Below are 20,961 nucleotides of genomic sequence, written 5' to 3'. Positions count from 1 at the left end.
GTTTCGTTTAACCCATGGAAGATCCGTCGATGGGTCAAGTGACTAGAACCACGCGGACTGCTGCTTTAATTGTGTTTAATATAGTGGTGCAGTGTGGATGCAATAACTCAGGGAGCTCTCTTCTAGTTCCTTCATCATAGACCATTATGTTTATTTAATTAGTTACAATAGAGATTTACAACAGATCATGATAACAGACTTTCTTTTTACACATTTATATTGAACAAGTTGATAAATACAGTTACAATGTCGTGCAGTACAGAGCACACATACAGTAAAGGGGGTGCTGTCTCCTCTCATACCCAGGATCAATTCATTGAAAAACCCAGCGTTTGCTTTGGGGGAGGGGGGGGGGGGGAGGACATGGTTCCTTTACGTTATGCATGATTATTGGGCCAAGGTGGTAGAAACTCGGCATTTTACTGTCTTTCTACGAGTTGCTCTGCCAGTTTGTTCCACGCATTTCAGTGGAGCCTGGATTTTTCAACAGGGGTTCACCTTAAATGGTACTGACCTAAGTTTTAGAACAAAAAGAATAAATAAACAGTTAGCAGCGCTTCTACGAAGAATAAACACAGAACTGTGCTGTATGTTAATGGAGGGATTGAAACACAATGTATTTCAGTAAGCGGTTTGTCTTACATTTTTCCGAAAAAAGACACAGAATGTACAAACAAACCGTCCTGTTCCTTGTGCATTGAGACACTCGGCTCTTAAGCAGAACTGGACTCGGTTTCCTTGTGATGTGCTTTGGACGTGCCACCAAGAAGCAGCATGTTACGCTGGGAGCAAGCGCTCCACCCAATCAGAGGAGACGGTTCTTGACTCCTCCCGCAGTTTGGATGCGGAACAGGTGTTTGGTGCTGAGTGAGTTCACGTTCGTGATTGGCTGGTCTGTCAGCAGTGTTTGCAGGATCCTCTTGATTGGTTGGTCTGTCAGCAGAGTTTGCAGGATGCTTTGCGAAGGCACTGTTGCAGAGCAGGTGTTATAAAAACGGGAGCATTCGGTGCAATGCGCTTCAATTTCCAAACTTTTTACCACACTTCTGCACACGTGTGAAGCAATAGCTTCGCAAGAATCCTAAACACACGGCAGACAGAGTAACCAATCAGAGCCGTGGGAGGAGCTTGCAAACAGCCAATCACATTACAATGTGTAAACATTGCGCTGCACGTGAGAAAACAAAGAGGATACGTTACGATTTCTTTAAAATATTGTAATAAACATCATCAGTGTCTCTCATTCAGTATACACAGTCGCTCTCTACACTGAGTATTAATAATCCTTTTACTGACAAATTTTACACTAACATTTCACAGCACTCTAACTCTCTTTGGAAATACACAGGGCTGCGTTTTAAAAAGCCAACGCGTTTTTGCAATCTGCTTAATCTTTAGCCTCGTTCTCATTTATTTGGCAGCTGCGGATGGACTCGCAAAGATTTAAGCAACTTGCTTTATCGCTTAGTGGCGTGCCTAAAATATAACAAGCTGCCGTCACCTTTATTTTATGCGTCTGCTACGATTCTTTTAAAAAATCAAATGAGAACGTACCTAACTTTGCACATTGCTAAAACGCATGGCAACTTGTAAGAATACGTCTCCTTTTTATGAATGCAATGAGCCCCAGCAGCTGCCAGCGCGGGTCTCCCTCGCCCAGCTCTCGACAGCAATGTTCTGCGCGCCGGCTCCAGCTGCCCTGCGTGGTGGGGCACGTGCCTGGCGTCGCCCGCGGCTCGTCACACCGCGTTGGTGATGATGTCACAGCGCGGGATCTCTATGCCAGGCTCAGGGGTGATGTTCTTCAGGAGGCGCTGTGGAGAGGAAACAGGCCGGGTAACTACATTTTCACCTGCACCGTGAAACCAGCCTCGTTTCAATGTCAATAACGGGGCTGCAGCCGGTTCCACCTGCAGTCTACAATCTGCAATCCCACTGTCGTTAAGAAATGATTTAGCGAACCTCTGACATTGAATTCGGATTGCTGCAGTCAGAGATTTTAAAAACAGACTAGCATTAGGTAACTTGCACCATCCTTGTGGTAGAATTAAAAAGAATCACTGTTGTGACATGAGTCCACTTGGAACGTTTGGGGATCGGTTTTCCAGACTAACGACCCAGAAGATGTTAATAAATATATCAAGCTCACACACACACAGAAATATATAATACTCCTGTTTAAAGCAAATACATTGCAACAATAGGTGGAGCTCAGGATGCAGCGAGCGTAGATAACGAGCGGTTTGTAAAAGTGACACGCTGTTCTCTAATGAAACTTGAGCAATCACTGCTTGAGAACACTGGGCTCCAGCCTTTGAGATTAGGGTTAGATAAGAGTGTTTGTGTCCACACTAATAAACACAGCACCTGTTTGAATTTGATACACTCTGTCCGATTAGTTATCTGCATTCATCTGAAAACAGTGGGAGGTTTAGACAAACAGTTCATATATTAGATAAACCAGGTTTCGACGAAAAGCGATATTAGCATTATTGCCTTTAGAAAGTCAGTAAACACCCTTGCTTATTAGCTACGTGTTATCAAAGAGATGGAAGCAATATTGGGTTTCTTGTTCCTTTGCTTTGCAGATTAACTCCGCAAATCCATTACAGAAAAGATCTAACTGTTTGTCCGGGCTTTCTTCACTGAAACAGTCTGGACTGAGCAATAATGGCCCGGTCTCTATTGGCACTGTGGTGCTCACCTGTTTTAAAGTGCCTGGTGTGACCACGAGCAGGTACACCATGTAGGCTGGCACGCAGATGAAAGAGGAGATGCCGATGCAGTACCCCAGCACAGTCGTCCAGGGGGGATAGTCATAGTGAAACAGCTTGAGCTGTGGGGGGAACACCAGGAAACTGCAGATGATGAACTGCAGAGAGAGAGAGAGAGAGAGAGAGAGAGGTGAGGTGATGAACCTCCCCATCCATGAAGCATCTGAAGAGCTTGTTTCCAGTTTTCCATTCTAGTGATTGAAGAGTATCCGCAAGACTACGTGGAGCGTATGGATTAGGAAAAGATTCCCGTTTCGTACTGAAAACGACCCCGCTACTACTAGCCACGCTTCCCTCTTTGTTTCAGCCAGCCCAGCCATCTCCTGATTGAATGGGATTGTTCTTACCAGCAGGAAGACGGGGCAGATTGCCACCCAGCAGATCCTCCAGTACCAGCCTGGATTGAAACCCAGCATCACCTGGATATCACGGCAGAACCGAGGCATCCCTGCACAGGGAGGAGAGACAGGGTCACTTGCATGCGGCACCGACCCATTCACACAGCCCGTCTTTCATGACATCGGCTCCTGTCCAGCTGTAAGGGGGAGCCCTCAGTGCAATGGCATGGGCCTGGCATCCTGTTGTTGTAACAAGCATGGCTTGTTACTTTTATAGATCTGATTATTTTAATCCACTTCTAAGATAGCTCAAGAAACCTTGGGCTTCAACGGACAGCTTCAACATCCCACCTCAGTTAAGGTGTAGGTAGAAGACTACGGGACTAGAGATACTGGCATGGGGGTGTGTCGCTCTTACCGTAGAACCAGGAGACTGCAATGACCTCAAGGAAGACCACGATGATGACGGGCGCACCCGTGGCGTATTCCTCAAACAGCTTGACCACGTAGGCACCTCCCTGGGGGGGGGGCAGGTTAGAGTTCACAGTTCAAACACAGTCTGCTGGAGCCATCACTGCTCCAAAGACTGTTTCTACCTCTTTCCCTCTACAGCAGGGGCACAGAGATCTTAGCGAGAATGGGTGGCAATGCAATTTCACCCAATAACCCAATTTCACAAGAACAGCACGGTGTAGATTCCATACACCTGCCTTGTAACTCAATGCCACAAGAACAGCACAGCGTAGATTCCACACACCTGCCTTGTAACCCAATGCCACAAGAACAGGAGCAGCACAAGAGCCCATTGTGCGCAGGTAAACTCGCCTCAGTCAGAGACAAGAGCGGAGACTGAGGAGGTGCTGAAATCCCCTGATGAGAGAGTTTCACATCTATCCAGACCTGCTGTTTACCCTCATCGCTAATAACTCCCCAAACCCTGCCGCTGCAAATCCTGGCGCCTGTTCTTCTGTCATTGGCACTGTTAAATCACCCGCAGCAGGCTGCGTGTGAAGTGAAATAGAGCTGTATACAGGCAGAGAATTCAAACACAGCAAACAGCTCTGTATCCCAGGAGAATGGGGATCCGACAGGATGCTCATCAGTCACTAGTATTACCTACAGTGTTTAGTATTGCTAACTATTTGGTAGTACAGTATTACCAAACCTTATGCTGTAGTAGCTATGGCAACACCAAATGTTGCTTTATACCAGGGGAAAGCGCACGCATCTTTTTTCAGGGAATCAGAAAGCAATGCTCACATAGGTGAGGGTGGTGAGAGCCCCCAGGAAGCACACGGAGATGATCCCGAGAACAAACAACTCCCTGCGCTTGGACAGCTGGTCAGGAAACTCATCCATCATCGCCGTGATCACACCCTCCAGCCCTGCAAACTGAACACAAGAGGGCGCTGTCAACACACAGGGCATGCAAGAGCGCCCTACCCACTTGGTAACGTCATCGCCAGGGGGCATCGTTTACAACACAACCCAATGCAATCTGCTTTTATACAGACACCCACCCCCCACCCCAGCATGACAAGCATCTCAATACCATTACAACAAGACAGTCGTCAGACCAAAAAACACATTCAGATTTAAAAAAAAAAAAAAGAATTTGAACAGAAGAGCAAAAGGGGCTCACTGTGCTGTCAAGTCCGAGCGTGATGATCATGAGGAAGAAGATGATGGCGAAGAAGGTGGAGGCAGGCATGTTAGCGATGGCTTCTGCGTAGGTGATGAAGAGCAGGCTGGGTCCTGGAGGAGAGAGGGAAGGCAGCGAGAAAGACATGGATTAACACACAACGCACACCTTCCAGAACGTGTGCAAGGACAGCGGACCCTCCCTACTCAGCATTGCTCATTTCATGCCCATACGTAAGCATGCACCCCATGGCGTTGCTCTCTGCGATGCAGGCTGCGTGGTACTGTGGCCTCCCAGCTAATGCCCCGCCCCGCGGTGTCTTGTACCCGTGTCCTTGGCCACCTCGGACACCTCCAGGTGCCTCATCTCCGCCATGTATCCGAGCACGGTGAAGATAACGAAGCCGGACATGAAGCTGGTCAGGCAGTTGATGGAGCTGGTCACAATGGCATCCCTGAAACACAGAGCCAGAGTGAGCCGAGGTAAAGCTTGAGCACGTGATGTGAATGGTGAATGGTGATGTGGTAATTTGTTTAGCAGTGAGCGTTGCAGCAGTGCCTGGAGCAGCCCACCCGTATGCTTCCTCTCTCCGCACAGCCCAGCACTCACTTGTAGCAGTTGTTGTGGAAGGGGTTGTAGCTGGCGAAGGCAAGCAGGACCCCGAACCCGGGTCCGAGGGAGAAGAAGATCTGAGCTGCAGCATCAATCCACACCTGCAGGGGGCAGACAGTTGCATTTGAACAGAACGTATATAACTTTACCATATATTTCCCCTTTATATTAACATGTTATACTAGTCAAAGCACGGTGCATGTTTCATTAACTTCAGCACTCCCTGCAATTGCTTAGCGCTGCAAACGGGGAACAGAGGATTTATCTAGCTCTGCAAGTCATGGGCTAAGCAGACAGAGCAAAACAGAGAGAGTGGGAGAACAGACATCATAACAGGATGACAAACAGCTAAGACGTGACACTGCATGGGATTGCAGACTGTATAAATCCTTCCTGCGAAGGGTTTAAATGTTCTGTTAAAAGGGTACGGCTCATCACAGTAGTAAACACAGCCTGTGATTCACAACTCCAGAGGAGCGCAGAGCAGCGGGGCAGCCAAGAAAAGGAGAAGGGAACAAGCAGCCCTGCTGCCAGCTGAGCTCCTTCCAGCCTGAAGAAACAAGCAGGGAACATGGATTTACTGTGGCACTGCAACCTGGGAGCTGAATGGAAATCAACAGGTGCAGTTCAGTGCAGTATCAAACTCCAGAGGCTCCATTCCCCCTCACCGTCGTGCTCAACAGTTTGCTCCAGTCAGGTTTCAGGTAGAAGACGACGCCCCTCCATGCCCCCGGCAGAGTCGCTCCTCGAACCAGCAGCACCAGCAGCACCACATAGGGGAAGGTAGCTGTGACCCACACCACCTGACACACACACAGACAGAGAGAGAGGGCTATTGAACCACTGATAGACGTTCGCCTCTGAGGCTGACAGCAGGGGGCAGTGTGGCGCCCGACATTGGACAGACAGAACGACTGACCTTGCCAGAGGTCTTGACGCCCTTCCAGATGCTGAAGTAGACGATGGTGAAGATGAAGAGCAGGCACAGAGCCAGCTGCCAGCTGACAGAGCCCAGGTCGTGCAGCCCCTCCGAGTGATGCACCTGCAACACCCGGCGCCTGCAAGGGAGAGGACAGGAGTGAGAAGAGGAGTGACACCTGGGAGATTGGGAGCAAAAAGAGGAGTGACACCACATATACCAGCTTCAATCTTATCCTCCCTGAGATAACGTGCACACCATATTTTAAAGTATAAAATAGTTTCAAAGGCAGTGGAGTTACAGGCATCCCAAAAGGAAAAGGTAAATCATGTATTGAGAATACATTTTAATTGGTTTTAGTCTGTTGAACAGTAACACTTTGATCTTTCACGTTGCAGATGCACTGAGGAGCCTTTTAAGGGGAAAGAGCTAAATAAGTAGATAGTGGATACCAAAGCCAGGCAGGACAGTCAGTTTTGAATAATGCCTCTTTTTTTTTTTATCAGAACACACATGCATAACACGAGCATAAAACTGTAGTCAGTAGGGCTTCTAGTGCTGCTCTGCTCTCCGGCACAGGAGCTCCTGGGAGCAAGCAGCTATAGCAACGGAGCTCTGTTCTTTCCACAGGGATGGAATGCTGTGCGCCTCTCTCTCTCTCTCTTTCTCACAGCGGCAAACTTTCCTAAGGGTCAGGAGCGAGCGGCTAGACTGACTCTGCTCCGAGAGCACTTACATGCACTTACGTATAGAACTCCTCTCCGGGGGAGATGGAGTGGGGCTCCCAGGTCACGTTGTCGCCGCTCTGCAGGTAGTTGGTGCAGTTGATGGTGTTCCACGCATTCCCGCAGCTGGTCCAGGGCAGCTGGGAGCTGAAGGAGGACAGGAAGTAATACATCGCCCAGGCCATGATGGTGTTGTAATAGAAGGCGATGTAGAGAGCGATGATGCAGATCGAGAAGCCGATACCTGGGGGGGGGAGAGGGGCAGGGTGAGGCACCAGGGGAGGGGTTCCACACCCAAGATGCTTGCTGTAAAGTAGCATTTTTGTCCTGCTTGATCCTAGCATGTATTCTTGTTGGTATAGACCCTGGTATGTACTTGATACGCCTGCGTTGCCAGGACCCTCTTGTAAATAAGATCGCTGTTTCAATAAGCATTAAATACATTCAAAATGAGCAAAGAAGCCCTCACGTTGGGCACAGGTACATGTTTATGATCGGAGTGCACGCCGTACCTTTGAAGATGGGGCAGATGTGCTTCCAGATGGAGATGCAGCCGCTGCGATGGTACTGCCCCAGAGCCAGCTCCATGTAGAACAGGGGCACCCCTCCAAACAGCGCCATCAGCAGGTAGGGCAGGAGGAAAGCACCTGTGCAGCACAAGAACCTGAGCGTCATTACCAGCCGATCAAGCTGTTGCAAAACACAACCGGACAAGGCCAGACATGCTAGCCAGGTTTAGAACTCAAAGGGGTTCAGTCAGTCTAAACCATGGCGGGTCTGAATACAGCCACTGTTCGGATCGTTAAAGTAGGGTCCTATTGGAGGAACAAGGATATGAAAATCAATCAGTCTACAGCAGCAGCGCCCAGGAGTTTCACAAACAGGAAGCCCACAGTGGGGTTTGCACCTCTCCTGCCAAACCAGGGAAATGTTTTTTTTTGCTGGAAAATAACTTTGAGGTGAAAGGAGAATGAGACTGGCAGTGTTTCAAAACCACCTGGTTTTGTATCTGGTGTTTTTCCCTTCCACAGATTTGCAAATTAAAAACACACAGGAGTAAACAGAACAATGCTGTAGATTAACTTCCTGTGCAGCAGGTATCAGGGTCCCCCCTGACACCACTTACAGTTCAACAGCGTTTCAGGTGTGGGGGAGAGGGGTGGGGGGGGGTCCTAATACGTATGCATAGGATGCAAATATACAGCGTGGTGATTTTAAAAACAATGCACAATGCAACAGGTTATATAAACTCCTGTTCCCTCCTCCCTCCCTATCCCAATGCCCACGGCTATATCCTCAATGTTCCAAAACCAAAATACTTTAAGCATTAATATCTGATGAAGAAATCCGATTGCTGAGCGTGACGCAGGTAATCTGGAGGAATGAAATGCCATTGTGAAATGAAAACATGTATTTGTGTTTGAATACATTGTGGACCTAATTAGACGATTTGAAACAGACTCCGCAGGGAGTCAAGGAGAAAGATATTTTGAGGTCTGCCAATTTCAATAAATGTCCTTCAAGAATACAGCCCCACACAGCTGTATTGTACACATCATGCTCCAGATTTAGAACCGTCCCTATCTTGTTGAAACCCAAATTAAAAGCTTCCCAGGCATGCATTTTTAAATTTTTTATTATTTCAAGAGAACCATTTTTGAATCCTAATCTGCTAATCTGAACGAATGCTTTTTTTTTTTTTTTAAATGCACACAATTGGGACTGGAGTTTTGTTTTTCATTTGATCCAAAATCGTGTTGACTGTTAGACACATAAAAGCTGCAAGACTTCATGACAGGAGCTGTTCTCCAGGAGCCCAGAAGCAGGTTCAGTCAGGAGTATGGCTAGCGAAGCGCTCGTCTCAGACTGATTGAGCAGGAAACAAGGGTCACGGCAAGCTATCTCTCCCCATCAGCCTCCTATATAACACCAAATCCAATTTCCTTTGGAAAAACAATGACATTTCATTACAGCGCTATTAATAACACCAGACTGTTTTTATTTGTTCCACACAGGAGATAAGACCGATTTTAATTATTATTATTGTTATGATTACTGTAAGAATTATTATAAGAATTTAATTAAAGCTACCCATTAACACCTAATAAAGGCTACAGCACAGTGAGCCTATGTGAGGCTGTGGAAATAACCTGCATGGCTACCTTCTCGGAGAGCTGGTTTGTACACATCCTGGGAGTGATCAAGTGAATTCAGTTAACCAGGCAGCCAAACTCTGAGGATCTTACACCCAGCCTGTCCCTGGCTTGTCTGCTTGATTTTTTGGGGAAACACACAATCATGCGATTCGAGGGAGACCCAATGATTGCTTATTCCTTTTTCCCTCCTGGCTCCTTTCCAGTCGCTGTGTCTCCTATGAATTGAGAAGACTGCCCTGTGATTTAAACCACCTTGGAACCATGAAGGCACAGCACGGGACAAGCTAAAAACAGTTTGCTCATATGAATGATCTCCACTTGTTTTTGTGTTATTTCTAGAATGTTATGTTACTATAAAATGCTGTTTGTGTTTCACTGTCTCCCTCCCCTCTGTGGCTCACCCCCTCCGTTCTGGTAGCAGATGTATGGGAAGCGCCACACGTTCCCCAGGTCCACGGCGTAGCCAATCACAGACAGCAGGAAGTCCATCTTCTTGCTCCACGTCTCCCGTTGGCTGCCGGGGGTCTGTTGCACCACGAGAGTCCGAGGACAGCCTGGCATTGCCACCGTGCCCCCCTCTCCAGGGCTCTGTGTGGCCGAGGGGTAACCGTTAGAGACCTGCCCCGGGGCGGGGCTTCCCTTCTCCCCTGCAAACTCCTTCTCTGTCGCCTGGGGGGCACCATTGTCCCCCCATATCAGCCGTCCCTTGTCTTGCAGGTCCCCATTCTCGGGGGCGGAGCTCAGGGGGCTGCTCTCTGTTATCATTGGCTCGTGCATCTCCATGGTGACAGCTATGGGCGTGGTGCTACTGGTACTGCTGTTTCCGTTTCTGTGGCGCCCATCTGCTGCAGTGGAAGAAGAAGAACCAGAAAGCCCACGGGATTGGCTGTGCTGAGCAGGATGCCTCTCCCTTTTCCTGCACTGCTGCGGCTGTGGCTGGTCAGAGTCGTCCTCCTCAGACCTCAGGAAGGCGGGGTTATCCACACAGAGCTGCAGAATACAGAGAATAGTGTATACAGAATTTTTTTTAGAAAGGTTTAGAAAGGTAAGACATCACCTTCCTGTCTGGAATTCACATTTAGAACCGTATCCAACCTGCCTTAGAATTAATACCCTAGTTAAGGGTGAAAGTGCCATTTTACAAACAGGTTTAATGAATCAATGGGCTGAATCTGTTCTGAAGGCAACTGCTCTTAATACTAGTAGCATTCTGCCATTTTATAATTCTATTAATGTTCTTCTATCTTCTCCGAACCCACACAGTGCAACACTTAGTAGACGCCTCGTCCTCTGTGCAATTAGCCGCTGAAGTGTGTGCATGTTATTCCACGCATACTTGCATCAAACCGCTTCCAGATGTGGCAAAGCATGTGAAGGATCACTTCTACAGCGCGGAGAGCTCTGCTTTCCACCGCGTCAGCAGGGCAGTTTCACTGCACACTTCAACCTAAACAAAATCCCACTTCACACTCAACACAAACGCATTTCACACTCAGCACTGTATAAGCAGACTGCCCTGTCACTTACAACTCTTGCAAGAACCTTTATTTCAATAGATTCCACTGCTGCTGCTCTACAGGGGTATAAGGGGAATATACTTGATGCAGTTACTGTAATACAAGGGACAGTCCCTCCTAAACAAGGACAGGTCACAACCTTTCAGAAAAACAGACAGACGATAATAATCCCATTGAAAAGTATGGCATGTGATTTATTACCCGCAGCTCGGTTTTGCTCGGCTGGTCGACTGTATTGAATCCAGCTTGAGATCCTGACCACACACAATGGAAAGCAATGGGGGTTAATGCTGCCATTTCTGGGATTCTCTGATTTAATGCAATGCAATAAATAAACAGCACGATCTGCAAACTGCTCACTTTCCTTGAGTCTCCTGGGCTTCAGTCGGATTTATTAAATTAATCAGATCATTTTTTAGAGGACCTTTTCATTGTAGGCCATGAGGAATGGACTGCCATCGTATGGCTATTAGCCCAAGCAGGTGCCGGTAAAGACTGGAGGGGTCGCCGCGGCAACTTGGCTTTGGAATGGAACTGGCTGAATACAAAACCACAGCGAGATCAAACAGCTCTTTCTCCTTCAATCCATCGCCCACAATAAATCTGAGCTGATCCTGTCTTGTATCCATCATGGACCCAACAAGCAGTTATTTCAAGTGTTTAAAAGACTTTAAAAAACATGCCATCAACCCGAAATATACAGAACCGAAGGGATCCAAACTCACTCCTGAACTCAGCGCTCAGCGTTTTACACAGTCCAGGAGGACATTCGTGATAAAATGGATGGCATTTCAAGTAGCTGCTAGTTTCTCAACTCTGCTAGTGTCATTCGTACTGTGAGGCCAGGAGCTGGGAATGCAAAACGTGCCTTTTCCTGTAACTCACAGTATGCACAAGTCATGTAAAACCAGCCGTGTTCTCCAGCAGTAACGTGAACAGACAAGTTCAGCCTTCATATCTAAAGATGCAGGATCTCCAGCCACAAGCAAAAATTCAACAGAAGTTGAAACAAGTTAGAAATGAGAAAATACGGAACATAGAAAGATATAAACACCGGTGCTCGCGAGTGGCGCACCCAGCAAAGGCGCTCCAGCCTGGCGATCGCAGGTTCGAATCCAGGCTGTATCAGTGCTGACCTCACCGGGCGCTCCCTGGGGCCAGCGCACAATTGGCCGAGCGCCGCCCGAGTGGGGAGGGTTCAGGTCGGCGGGATAATCCTCACCGCACACCAGCAACTCCTGTGTAGCAGCCACTCTATCGAGCACCATTACCAGCACAGAGCGCTGCGCTCCGCGCCGCGGTGCTAAATCGAGCACCATTACCAGCACCGTTGGTGTTTGCTCAATTGATCCCGTGCTTCAAACTAAACACAATCCTGAAACAAGATGCTAAAAAGGTGCCCCGATTGTGCCCTCCGTCACTGGACAGTCTGGTAGCTTGGAAACTAAACACCCTCTCCTTCTGATTCCAAATTAAGGAAAGATAAATGGCTACACTACAATGAATCAAATTAGGTTCAGATGGGAAACAGCTGCTCTTAGCCTTAAGAAAACAACCTTAAAATAACCTGGAAAACCACAGCGCTTCATCCAGAAACTGCGCTCCCTGTCCCAGACAATACCCTCCTCTTCCAGGGGCAAACAGCACACAGAGCAGAGAGGAGAAACATTACGAAAACGAAATTCCAAGCAGAACGATGCAATATATATATATATATATATATATATATATATATATATATATATATATATATATATATATATATATATATATATATATTAACATAGAACTGCGAGTACTTTGAAAATCAAAACTTACAAAAAAAAGAAGAAAAATCTGATCTGTTTGGTCTTAAAACTGTATTACATGAAGATAGATCAAACGACAGTACTGAACGTGGCTAACGGGTTTAAATAGGCCGTTATCAAGCTTGGAAAAAAACAAACCAAATTCAAGCCAACTCAACCAGCTGTTTCTAACGAGCTTCAAAGTAATATCAAAGCTTGTAAAAGCAATGAGAGAGAGAGAGAGAGAGAGAGAAAGAGAGAAAGAGATCCGCTATAGGGCAGTAAATCTGGGGCAACTGTTTTAGACAAACGCTGCTCCGAAAGTCTTAGGAAGCAATAATGCCAGCTGCTATCATACTGTTTCTAAGCTGTAATGCTTCTCACTGAAGGTACTGGTTTTGAGTTTAGATTTGCACATGTATGAATGCTGAAGTTATATATTTGAGAATATGCATTATAAAAGACAACAGGTATGTTATTTAATAAATACACACACACACACACACACACACACACATATAAGGACTGTCTGTAAACGTTCCAGTAACATACTTTTCAAATTACTGTATACATTTTATCACTCAAAGGAAACCAGCAACATCTGAAATAAATACACCCGCTGATTATACTGTGCTGAAGAATCGACTTTAACTAGTTTAATGTGGTTTCATTTTACTCCTGAGGCTTCTTTACTGCAATACGATACCGGTTCTAAGAAAAACTATATTTCAGCTCATTTCAAAATAAAATAAATGTATCCGAGTCAGAATTTTAAACGAATAGTACATAATGCAAAGCACGTGTTCGGCGGCGGCGATATTAAGGGTTTATTATCACTGCAGAAAGGGCTTGTGTTTGCAGTCGAATTGCACACAGACTCGTCCCCAGTGTGTCTGTCCTAACCCTGCCTCCGCGCAGCACTGCGCCACACCGACCTGAACCTTCAGCAGAACACCTTCAGACAGGAGCTCTTGTGAAGGGTAAGCTCTCTGCCCCCCTGCCTCCCTGTGTGGCTGCGGCAACTATACTTACAACCCTGTGTGCATTTTCTACGGCTTACCTCCTCACGTTAATGTAGAGACTAGCCTGTCAGTTATCCAGTGCGGGAATCAACACAAGGAGTCGCGTAACACACCTTTGGGATTTTGTGCACCGGTAGTTTTTGTTGTTGTTGTTGTTGTAACTAGTCAAATATCAGATAACCACATGCCTTTGCCGCCTTATGCCAGTCGGGAGCCTCTGGTAAAAGAAACGTATTTATCCGTACCGCCAACACACTGCTATTTTCCACATTGTTTTGGATATTGCAATTATCTCCAAAGAATACCAGTTACCTGTACAGCATAAAATATTTTTTAGAAAAAAAAGATTAATACTTTTTTTATTGACTTTTCTATATTGACAAAACCCGTGTTGAACGCTATGTGTTCCTGAATACAATGTTTTGAAGCATTCAAACCAGGGTCTTAAGAAAACAAAACACCCATTCACGAAGATTTAGAGCCTCACATACCTACGGTCAGTTTCTACAGCCTCCTTAGGGGACGAGAGGGAAACGCAAATATAATCAAACATACAATTACCAGACCGGTTCCAGGTGACTGGTCCCTTGGTACCCGACTGTAAGAGTGTGAGAAGTGTGGTTTATTCTGCTCAATTCGGACTGAAGTGGTTTCAGGAGACAAGGGGGCTCTAAAGTCTCCATCAGAGAGCGCCTTCAGAATGAATAAGGGTGCAAATCTATGTTGAATTTGATTTATTTTACTTTGCAATGCAGACAGATACTAGAAATGACTCAAATAACCTGTCGAATGCAAGATCCACAATGAAAACGGACACGCCTTGGGTTAAACGTTTATGAAAGACAGAGCCGTTTAGGATTTGCTTGTTTAGTTTAAACGTTTGAATCTTCACAGCCTGAAATAGTACAGCATGGGTCAGCCATGCAGGGCTCCTTCAGCGTTTTGAATAACTTCATGCAAAACACAACAAGTCTTGACATCTGATATAAAAGCACAATCCACACAGTACAGTATTGATGATACATTATCAAACGCATTACACTCCACTGAGCCAGCAGCTCCCGTCACACAATCTAAATCAGCGACTAAAAGGCAAATCAAGGACCATTATAGAAAATACACAAAACAGTAACCTGAACGTGCTCAGAAAGCTGGGGTTGCACAATGTGCTCCCCCGCATTTCAGTGCAGCAGGATCCCAAATACAAGAAGGTACAGATCCAGGTGTTGCTGAAGCCAGCTGCAAAGAGGCTGAGAAAACTTGAGAAGAAGGAGTATCCTGGAGGTTAATCAGAAAACACTGAAATCAAAACCTAACTGTGCAATCAGCCACAGGGCAGCCACACTGTAATTTCATGACTTCATAAAGAAGCCCTCAGTGGCGAGCCTGTGCCCTGGGCAGGCTTCGTTTAATAGCAGCAGAAAGTGGATGAGAAATACCTGTGAGAGCGGAGAGGAGGAGAGGAGTCTGTGCAGTGCAGCAGCAATGTGGAGCAGCGGGGGAGCTCTGCTGGCTTCAGTGCTGTTCTCACTGCGATGTGCTCAGCCACACTGACAGTCCCTGCAGGTCTCACACACAGTTTTAGTGCAACACTACAGCCCCAGTGCTCACATGGGCTCATTTCAGAGGATCTGCTGCCAAACACAGCCCCTAAGACCCAGCTACGTCACCACGTTTGTGAGTGAGCAGCTTTCCCTGTCTCTCTCCTCCTTTTACTCACTATTCCACTCTCTACACCCCCTCGTCCCTCTCTCTCTCTCTCTCTCTCTCTCTCTCTCTCTCTCTCTCACTTCAGTTGCTGGACAAGTGTTGGCAATTAGTTATGTTTTCTCTCTCTCTCTCTCTCTCTCCCTCTCTCTCTCCCTCTCTCTCTCCCTATCACTCACTCCATTATAAAAGCTCTGAAACCAGATCAATATTTCTTTAGCTGCATGAAACCAGCATTGTGAAAGCTACTAAATATCAATGATTACACACACCAGTATCCTCCCACTCTCTCAGGTCAAGAGCAGGACATGGGAGGACACAAAGCAGCCATGATCCGAGGAACTGGAATGAAGGGAAAAGGTAGTTGTGTAAATATACACAAACGGCTTGATTGAAGGCTGTTTCATTCTTTTAAAAATTAAACTACACACACACACACACAATCCATATGCTGCACAAACAGCCATGCACCTAGGGTTCATTAGAAGTGTGCTTGACATAGCGGACGTTTTTCCTCTGTGGAGAGAACTTCAACGCAGCAGAGTTCACACAACCTTTTTATACATGCAGGCAAAACAACATCAGTATACACCTCACAAACTTTTGTCACGTTAACCTTGACAACCTGTTTGTCTCAATACTTTCCACCACCCCTTCTTGCAGTCTGTTGTCTCTTGAGACCTCTATCAACTCCAGACAACGTTTGCTTCCAGTACGTTCTCAATCTAACAGGCAGACTCATATTTTGTTCGTAATTATACATTGTTAATTCACCATCATTAGTAAGATGCACTGTATCTTGGTCTTGTTTTTGAGTTAGTAGGGTGCATTTAGGGAAAGGGTGTCCAATCACGGTCCAGGAGGGTTATTCCACTCCAGTTTTAACAGGTAAAATGAGCTCATGAACAGGGGGTCTGGGTGGAGGGTTTATTGGTTCAATGCGTTTAGAACAGGGTTGGAACAAAGATCCGGAGTGGAATCGTCAGCAACCCCTGATTTAGGGCAACAATCGATTAAAAAAAAAAAAAAAAAAAAAAAAAAATTCTACAACTGGAAGAATAAAAAGTAAACAAAACAAAAAAAACAGAACTATAAAACAGAACGAGGACACCCAATAAAACCTTTCCTAAAGACGGTTTATATTGTAATGTGTTAATCCGTGTAGCAGACTGGGGCCGAGGTCAGGGAGAGGCGCAGTCCTTGCTCCAGAGACAGTTGGCACCTCTTTGTGCCCTTAATCTCATCACCTGCCGACGTCGCCACTGCCTTCTGTGCCACAGATAGAGGACAGGATCTAATCTCTGTAATTAAAGCAAGCTGGCAGCTATCTTACCTTCTCAGTGACTTTCCCAGACTGCAATGGACACTGTGCAGTACTTAAATACACTGTATAAAATATATTCAAATAAAACAGCGTGTTAGTGCCCTCTGTCAGACCTTTAGGGAACTGCAATACTTCAAAAGTGTGACATGTTCCATTTTGACAGAACGGGATACATCAATTAGACAGACATATTCGTCTCGTTGATTTTAAATTCTATTTGCAATCGCTTTATGTGAGACAAACGCTGTGGGGCAGTGCAGTGCTGTGACCGCCCCCTTTAAAACGCCTCCGTCACAGCGAGTGGTAACCTCCTCTCTCTGGGAAGATTAGATGTCCTCGCAAGCACTTCTCAGGGGAGTCAGGCCTCCAGTATACTGCGCAGGGTTTTATAAAGACTCCTGCCATTTCAGGGGTTTATGGGCCTTCCCAGGGAGTAAGGGTGAAGCTGATTTAATCAGCCCTATACCTGGATAAACCACAGCTTCAGAACCTTTTACAGCACGTGGGGATCAATTACCCCAAAACACTCATCCATAGATACCCCCTGAAGAGACTGATGCAATCCAGGTGGGTTCTCTGGTGCTGTACAGTTCTGTAAAAATCCATCCATTCGCCTTGTCTAAAAGCCAAACCATTAAACCAGTAAGTATTTCATCTAAAACTAATACAGTAGACACAGATTACCTTGAGCTAGTCTATTCCCTGCTGCAGTAAACCAGTCAAGGGTTCATTGGTCTATCACACAGATCACAAGTCTCCGAGCTCTACTGTCGCTCCGCGGATGAGTTCCGAACGAACCCCATTGAACGCAGAGCAATCCGATTCAGCAGCACGCGGGTAGCTGTTTCTAATCTTCTTTCTAAATTCTATCTTTGTTTTTTTGGTTCCTTTTACTCTCCTCGTTCCCCGTCTTCGTTTGCATCACAGATGTTGGCTGATGCGATTAAAACTGAGTCAGCGCTTTACTCTCTGCGGCAAATCTCTTTCTCTCTCTCTCTAACTGAAAATGAAACAAGAGCCTGGTCATCCTCAAATCTTCAAACCAGACACCCCAGCAACGACAAGATTGCCTGTGTTTTTATTCACTCTTGTTCTGTAATCTGCTCGCCCCCCCCCCCCCCGAATGTTTATAAAGAACCCTTTGTTTCTACTGAAGTGCTATAAAAAGAAAGTATAAAGAAACTGTAATATGGCTCTCTGTAAAACGGGACCCCCTTAGCTGTTTAAATGTGTTCCTACCATGGCTTTAGGGGGCCTGACTGAGTGCAGCTGTACGGGGCTGCTGCTAGTGTAACACCGACAATGAGACCTTCACGCTGGGTTGGGTTGGTGGTGCCATTGGGCGAATCCGCTGGTTTCCACACACTGTGAGAGAGAGGCGCAGTGCTGAAGGCAGGCGGGCAGGTAGGCAGCCCGGCAGGGGGTGTGCAGGTTAGGATTGGGGGCGAGAGGGGAAGCCTTCACTGTACTGCCCTTCACCTGGAACACAGCACTCCCCTGAACTCACAAGGGCAATACGAACAAGAGGAGCGAAAGCGGTTCAAAGGAAAACTGCCAAATACACAGTGTAGTATTGCTGGGGTCACAGTGCCCTGGGCAGCTTGGTTTTCTGCACCGTTTCAGAAATTTAAGAAATGCAAGTAATGTAAGAAGCCTCGGTTTATAGCTTGTTTTTATCGGCTTCATGCTGCTAAGCTTGCAAGTCACCCCTCAGGGAACCCTTAGAACAGCCGCCTTGGAGCCCACCGAACCCTAAATCTGCCAGTCTTTATAACAGAGTCAACAAGGAAGGGTAGCCCACAAGGCAGGCTGGCCGGCCCCTCGGAGGCTCAGTCTGGCCCTTTAGAACCCACACCCCTTCCTGGCAGGCTACTTCAGAGGGCAGTTCAATAGAACTGTGCCATTAACGAGTGCTGCTTGGCAAACCTCCTGCAACCCTGTGTATATTTCAATGTTCCCGGTTTTCCATTGGCTATTGCTGTTAACTCTAATTTAAGATTCTTGCTTTGGGTCTCGTCAGCAAAGGGGAAGGATATCCAACGAACAGAAACATTTTGGGTAAAAGGAAGGTGCCTCCTGTCCAGGGCAGGTTTAGTCATACAGACGTATCCCTCACGGCTTGATGATCCCGTGGTTAAAGAAAAGGGCTTGATACCAGGAGGTCCAAATCCCCAGCTGAAACACTGACTCACTGTGTGGGACCCTGAGCAAGTCACTGAACCTCCTTGTGCTCCGTCCTTCAGAAGAGATGTAAAACAAACGAGGTGCTATTGGAAGTGACTGATGTGTTGATGCACAGTTCACCCCCCAGTCTCTGGATAAAACCATCTGCTAAATGGCTAATAAATGATTATTATTATTATTAATACATAATAATAATTAATAATCCCCAAAGAGAAAGCGTGCTCTGTCCAGTCCAGAGAGCAAGATGGAACAAAACATTTGTTCCCTTCAGAACAGATCCAGCAGATTGCATTCATTTAAACCTGCTGTGCAAAACCACCTGTTACAAGCAGAACACTTCAAAATGATATATATCTGAAAAATGAATTCCACTGTGCAGAAAATAAACCTGCTTAAAACCATGGGGCTGTCAATCAGTGGTCATTTTAATTAAAAAGAAATAAAAAAAGATTTTAGCAAGGGACAGAGCAGAAAGCTGCAGGCACTGCACTCCCTGTATCAACCAGGTAAGGAAGAAGCCTCCCTACCTTCCTCTCATCCTGTGGGGTGCAGGTGCAGTCCATGCTCCAGTCTCGTAAGCACCGCGACTCCGTCACCCAGGTCTCCCTCCCAGTCCACTTCTCATCTCAGCCGAGGAGATCAAATACACTGCCACTGTAGCTGCCAACCGACCAGCAGGCAGGCAGGCAGGCGGGCAGGCGGGCTGCACAGAGCAAACAGCTCGCAAAGTTTGTATTGTCTTTAGAATGAGAACTGCAGCTTTCTGTTTTCCATTTGCTTTCTTTAGTTTTTATTGCCTTGTCCTGGAAGGTTGCGAGCACACTAACACAGACCTGTACACGCCCCAGTGTTGATGGATTGCAGGTTATATTTACATTCAGGTAATACACTGTGTATATCTATATATATATATATATATATAGACTCGGGGGCAGGTGTTGTATGCACTCAAAGGACGCCTTGCTCTAGCTTGTAAGGGCCTGTACCAGCATTGTGCTGGGATTAGATTGCTGGATTAACTGCTCTGTGACGTGGCCTACCTTCTTATTTTACAAATTGCTGTTTATTGGGGTGAAAGGTCCTATTACTAGAGATGGCTTGCACCAGCCAGCACACAGCTTCCCTGCAGTTCCAATTGTGTGCTTCCAAGGGCTGGACGCTTTGCAGCTTTGCAGGGTCAGGCTGCCAGCCCAGCAGGAGGTCTTTCGAACCGCTGCTTTCAAACCCTAGCAGTGGCCTTAATCTCACTCAGACAAATTTTTTGGAGGGTGGAAAAAAAAAAAACCCTTCTCATTACATTACTGCACCTTTTTATTTTCTGACTGAAGTGTTGCAATATTATCCACCCTTTATGAAATGCATTGGAAATGGCAATGCTCCCTTTATCATTGCATGCATGAACTTTTCATTTGAAACGCATTCCTGACACATCGCTGGTTTCACAGACTCTGATTAGCACTAATCTTGGGTCTACATTACCTAAGGTACCATTAGCAATTCCCAAGATTAGTGCTAAAATCAGGGTTCTGTGAAACCAAACTTTAATAGTTGGCTTCTGTTTAAACCAACACAGGGGATTTTACAAAGACTTGCACTGATCTTAGACTTCACTGAATAACTATTTAAACCCCTTTAGTAAAACAAGACTTCCAATGAAAAGCGTATTGGCTCCTTCCAGAATCACCCCTCTCTTACCTTCAGAGATCGAAGAGTCTTAACTGCGCGGAGGAACGTGGATACAGGGTGAGTAATGTGTCAGAGGGCAAAAGGAGAAGGCTTGCAGGGTTTATTTTTGGTTTGTTGTTTCCAAAGCAGGAAAGGGTGGCGCTGGTGGTGTCTCTGCATTATCACCGCCTCGAACATCTTGACAAGACCGTTTCCACCTCTGTCCCGTCACTTACCCTATCCATGACAGAAAGGAATGTTTCCCTAACTTTCTTATCTGAAGAGGGATAGAGGCCAGGCTGTATTAGAACACAATGTGAAATTCCTTTCTAGCATTTTAAAGACAGCATCCACTTTCTTAACCCAACCACAGATCAGTCGCTTCCAATAAATTGGCAGTGCTTCGCAGCAACTTCTTTAAAAATCCAAGAATGTTTTTTTTTTCAGTAGTATTTTTTATATATTCCCATGTGACATATTTAACGGCTTTAATCCCTTCTCTGGTTTGATTGGTAACAGCAAGCGTCACTCTCACCTTGGTGCACAACAGCCATCAATTGTGTTCCAGCAAGGGTAGGGTTAATTCAGG

The 20,961-nt window shown here is 46.3% G+C and overlaps 1 protein-coding gene across 3 annotated transcripts; it reads right to left on the bottom strand.

The window, feature by feature from the left end:
* Nucleotides 1-126: 126 nt before the first annotated feature.
* Nucleotides 127-19,609, bottom strand: slc6a4a (solute carrier family 6 member 4a). Of its 3 annotated transcripts, none has more exons than XM_041241084.1 (14): nt 19,235-19,599; nt 9,568-10,156; nt 7,523-7,657; nt 7,032-7,254; nt 6,286-6,424; nt 6,035-6,169; nt 5,364-5,467; nt 5,081-5,208; nt 4,755-4,867; nt 4,373-4,504; nt 3,531-3,630; nt 3,122-3,222; nt 2,705-2,872; nt 127-1,814 (listed from the first exon to the last, which is right to left on the bottom strand). In XM_041241084.1, the coding sequence occupies exons 1-14, from the start codon at nt 19,268-19,270 to the stop codon at nt 1,740-1,742; spliced, it is 2,178 nt and encodes a 725-aa protein (XP_041097018.1). In that variant the 5' UTR covers nt 19,271-19,599; the 3' UTR covers nt 127-1,739. The 3 variants fall into 3 exon arrangements, with proteins under 3 accessions (XP_041097018.1, XP_041097020.1, XP_041097019.1); XM_041241086.1 differs by lacking the exon at nt 19,235-19,599 and adding an exon at nt 14,932-15,026; XM_041241085.1 differs by lacking the exons at nt 2,705-2,872; nt 3,122-3,222; nt 3,531-3,630 and having other exon boundaries at nt 19,235-19,609.
* Between the last annotated feature and the right edge of the window lie 1,352 nt (nt 19,610-20,961).

Source organism: Polyodon spathula, unplaced genomic scaffold (genome assembly GCF_017654505.1).
Source record: "Polyodon spathula isolate WHYD16114869_AA unplaced genomic scaffold, ASM1765450v1 scaffolds_764, whole genome shotgun sequence".
Taxonomy (NCBI): domain Eukaryota; kingdom Metazoa; phylum Chordata; class Actinopteri; order Acipenseriformes; family Polyodontidae; genus Polyodon; species Polyodon spathula.
This window is presented reverse-complemented; position numbering and strand designations above follow the sequence as displayed.

Excerpts from the sequence above, each read along its gene's own strand:
- slc6a4a (XM_041241084.1), bottom strand. The coding sequence starts at position 19,270 with ATGGACTGCACCTGCACCCCACAGGATGAGAGGAAG. Across the intron at positions 6,425-7,031 it reads CCCGGAGAGGAGTTCTATAC|GCGCCGGGTGTTGCAGGTGC; the intron begins GTAAGTGCATGT and ends TCTCCCTTGCAG. Across the intron at positions 5,468-6,034 it reads GCAAACTGTTGAGCACGACG|GTGTGGATTGATGCTGCAGC; the intron begins GTGAGGGGGAAT and ends TGCCCCCTGCAG.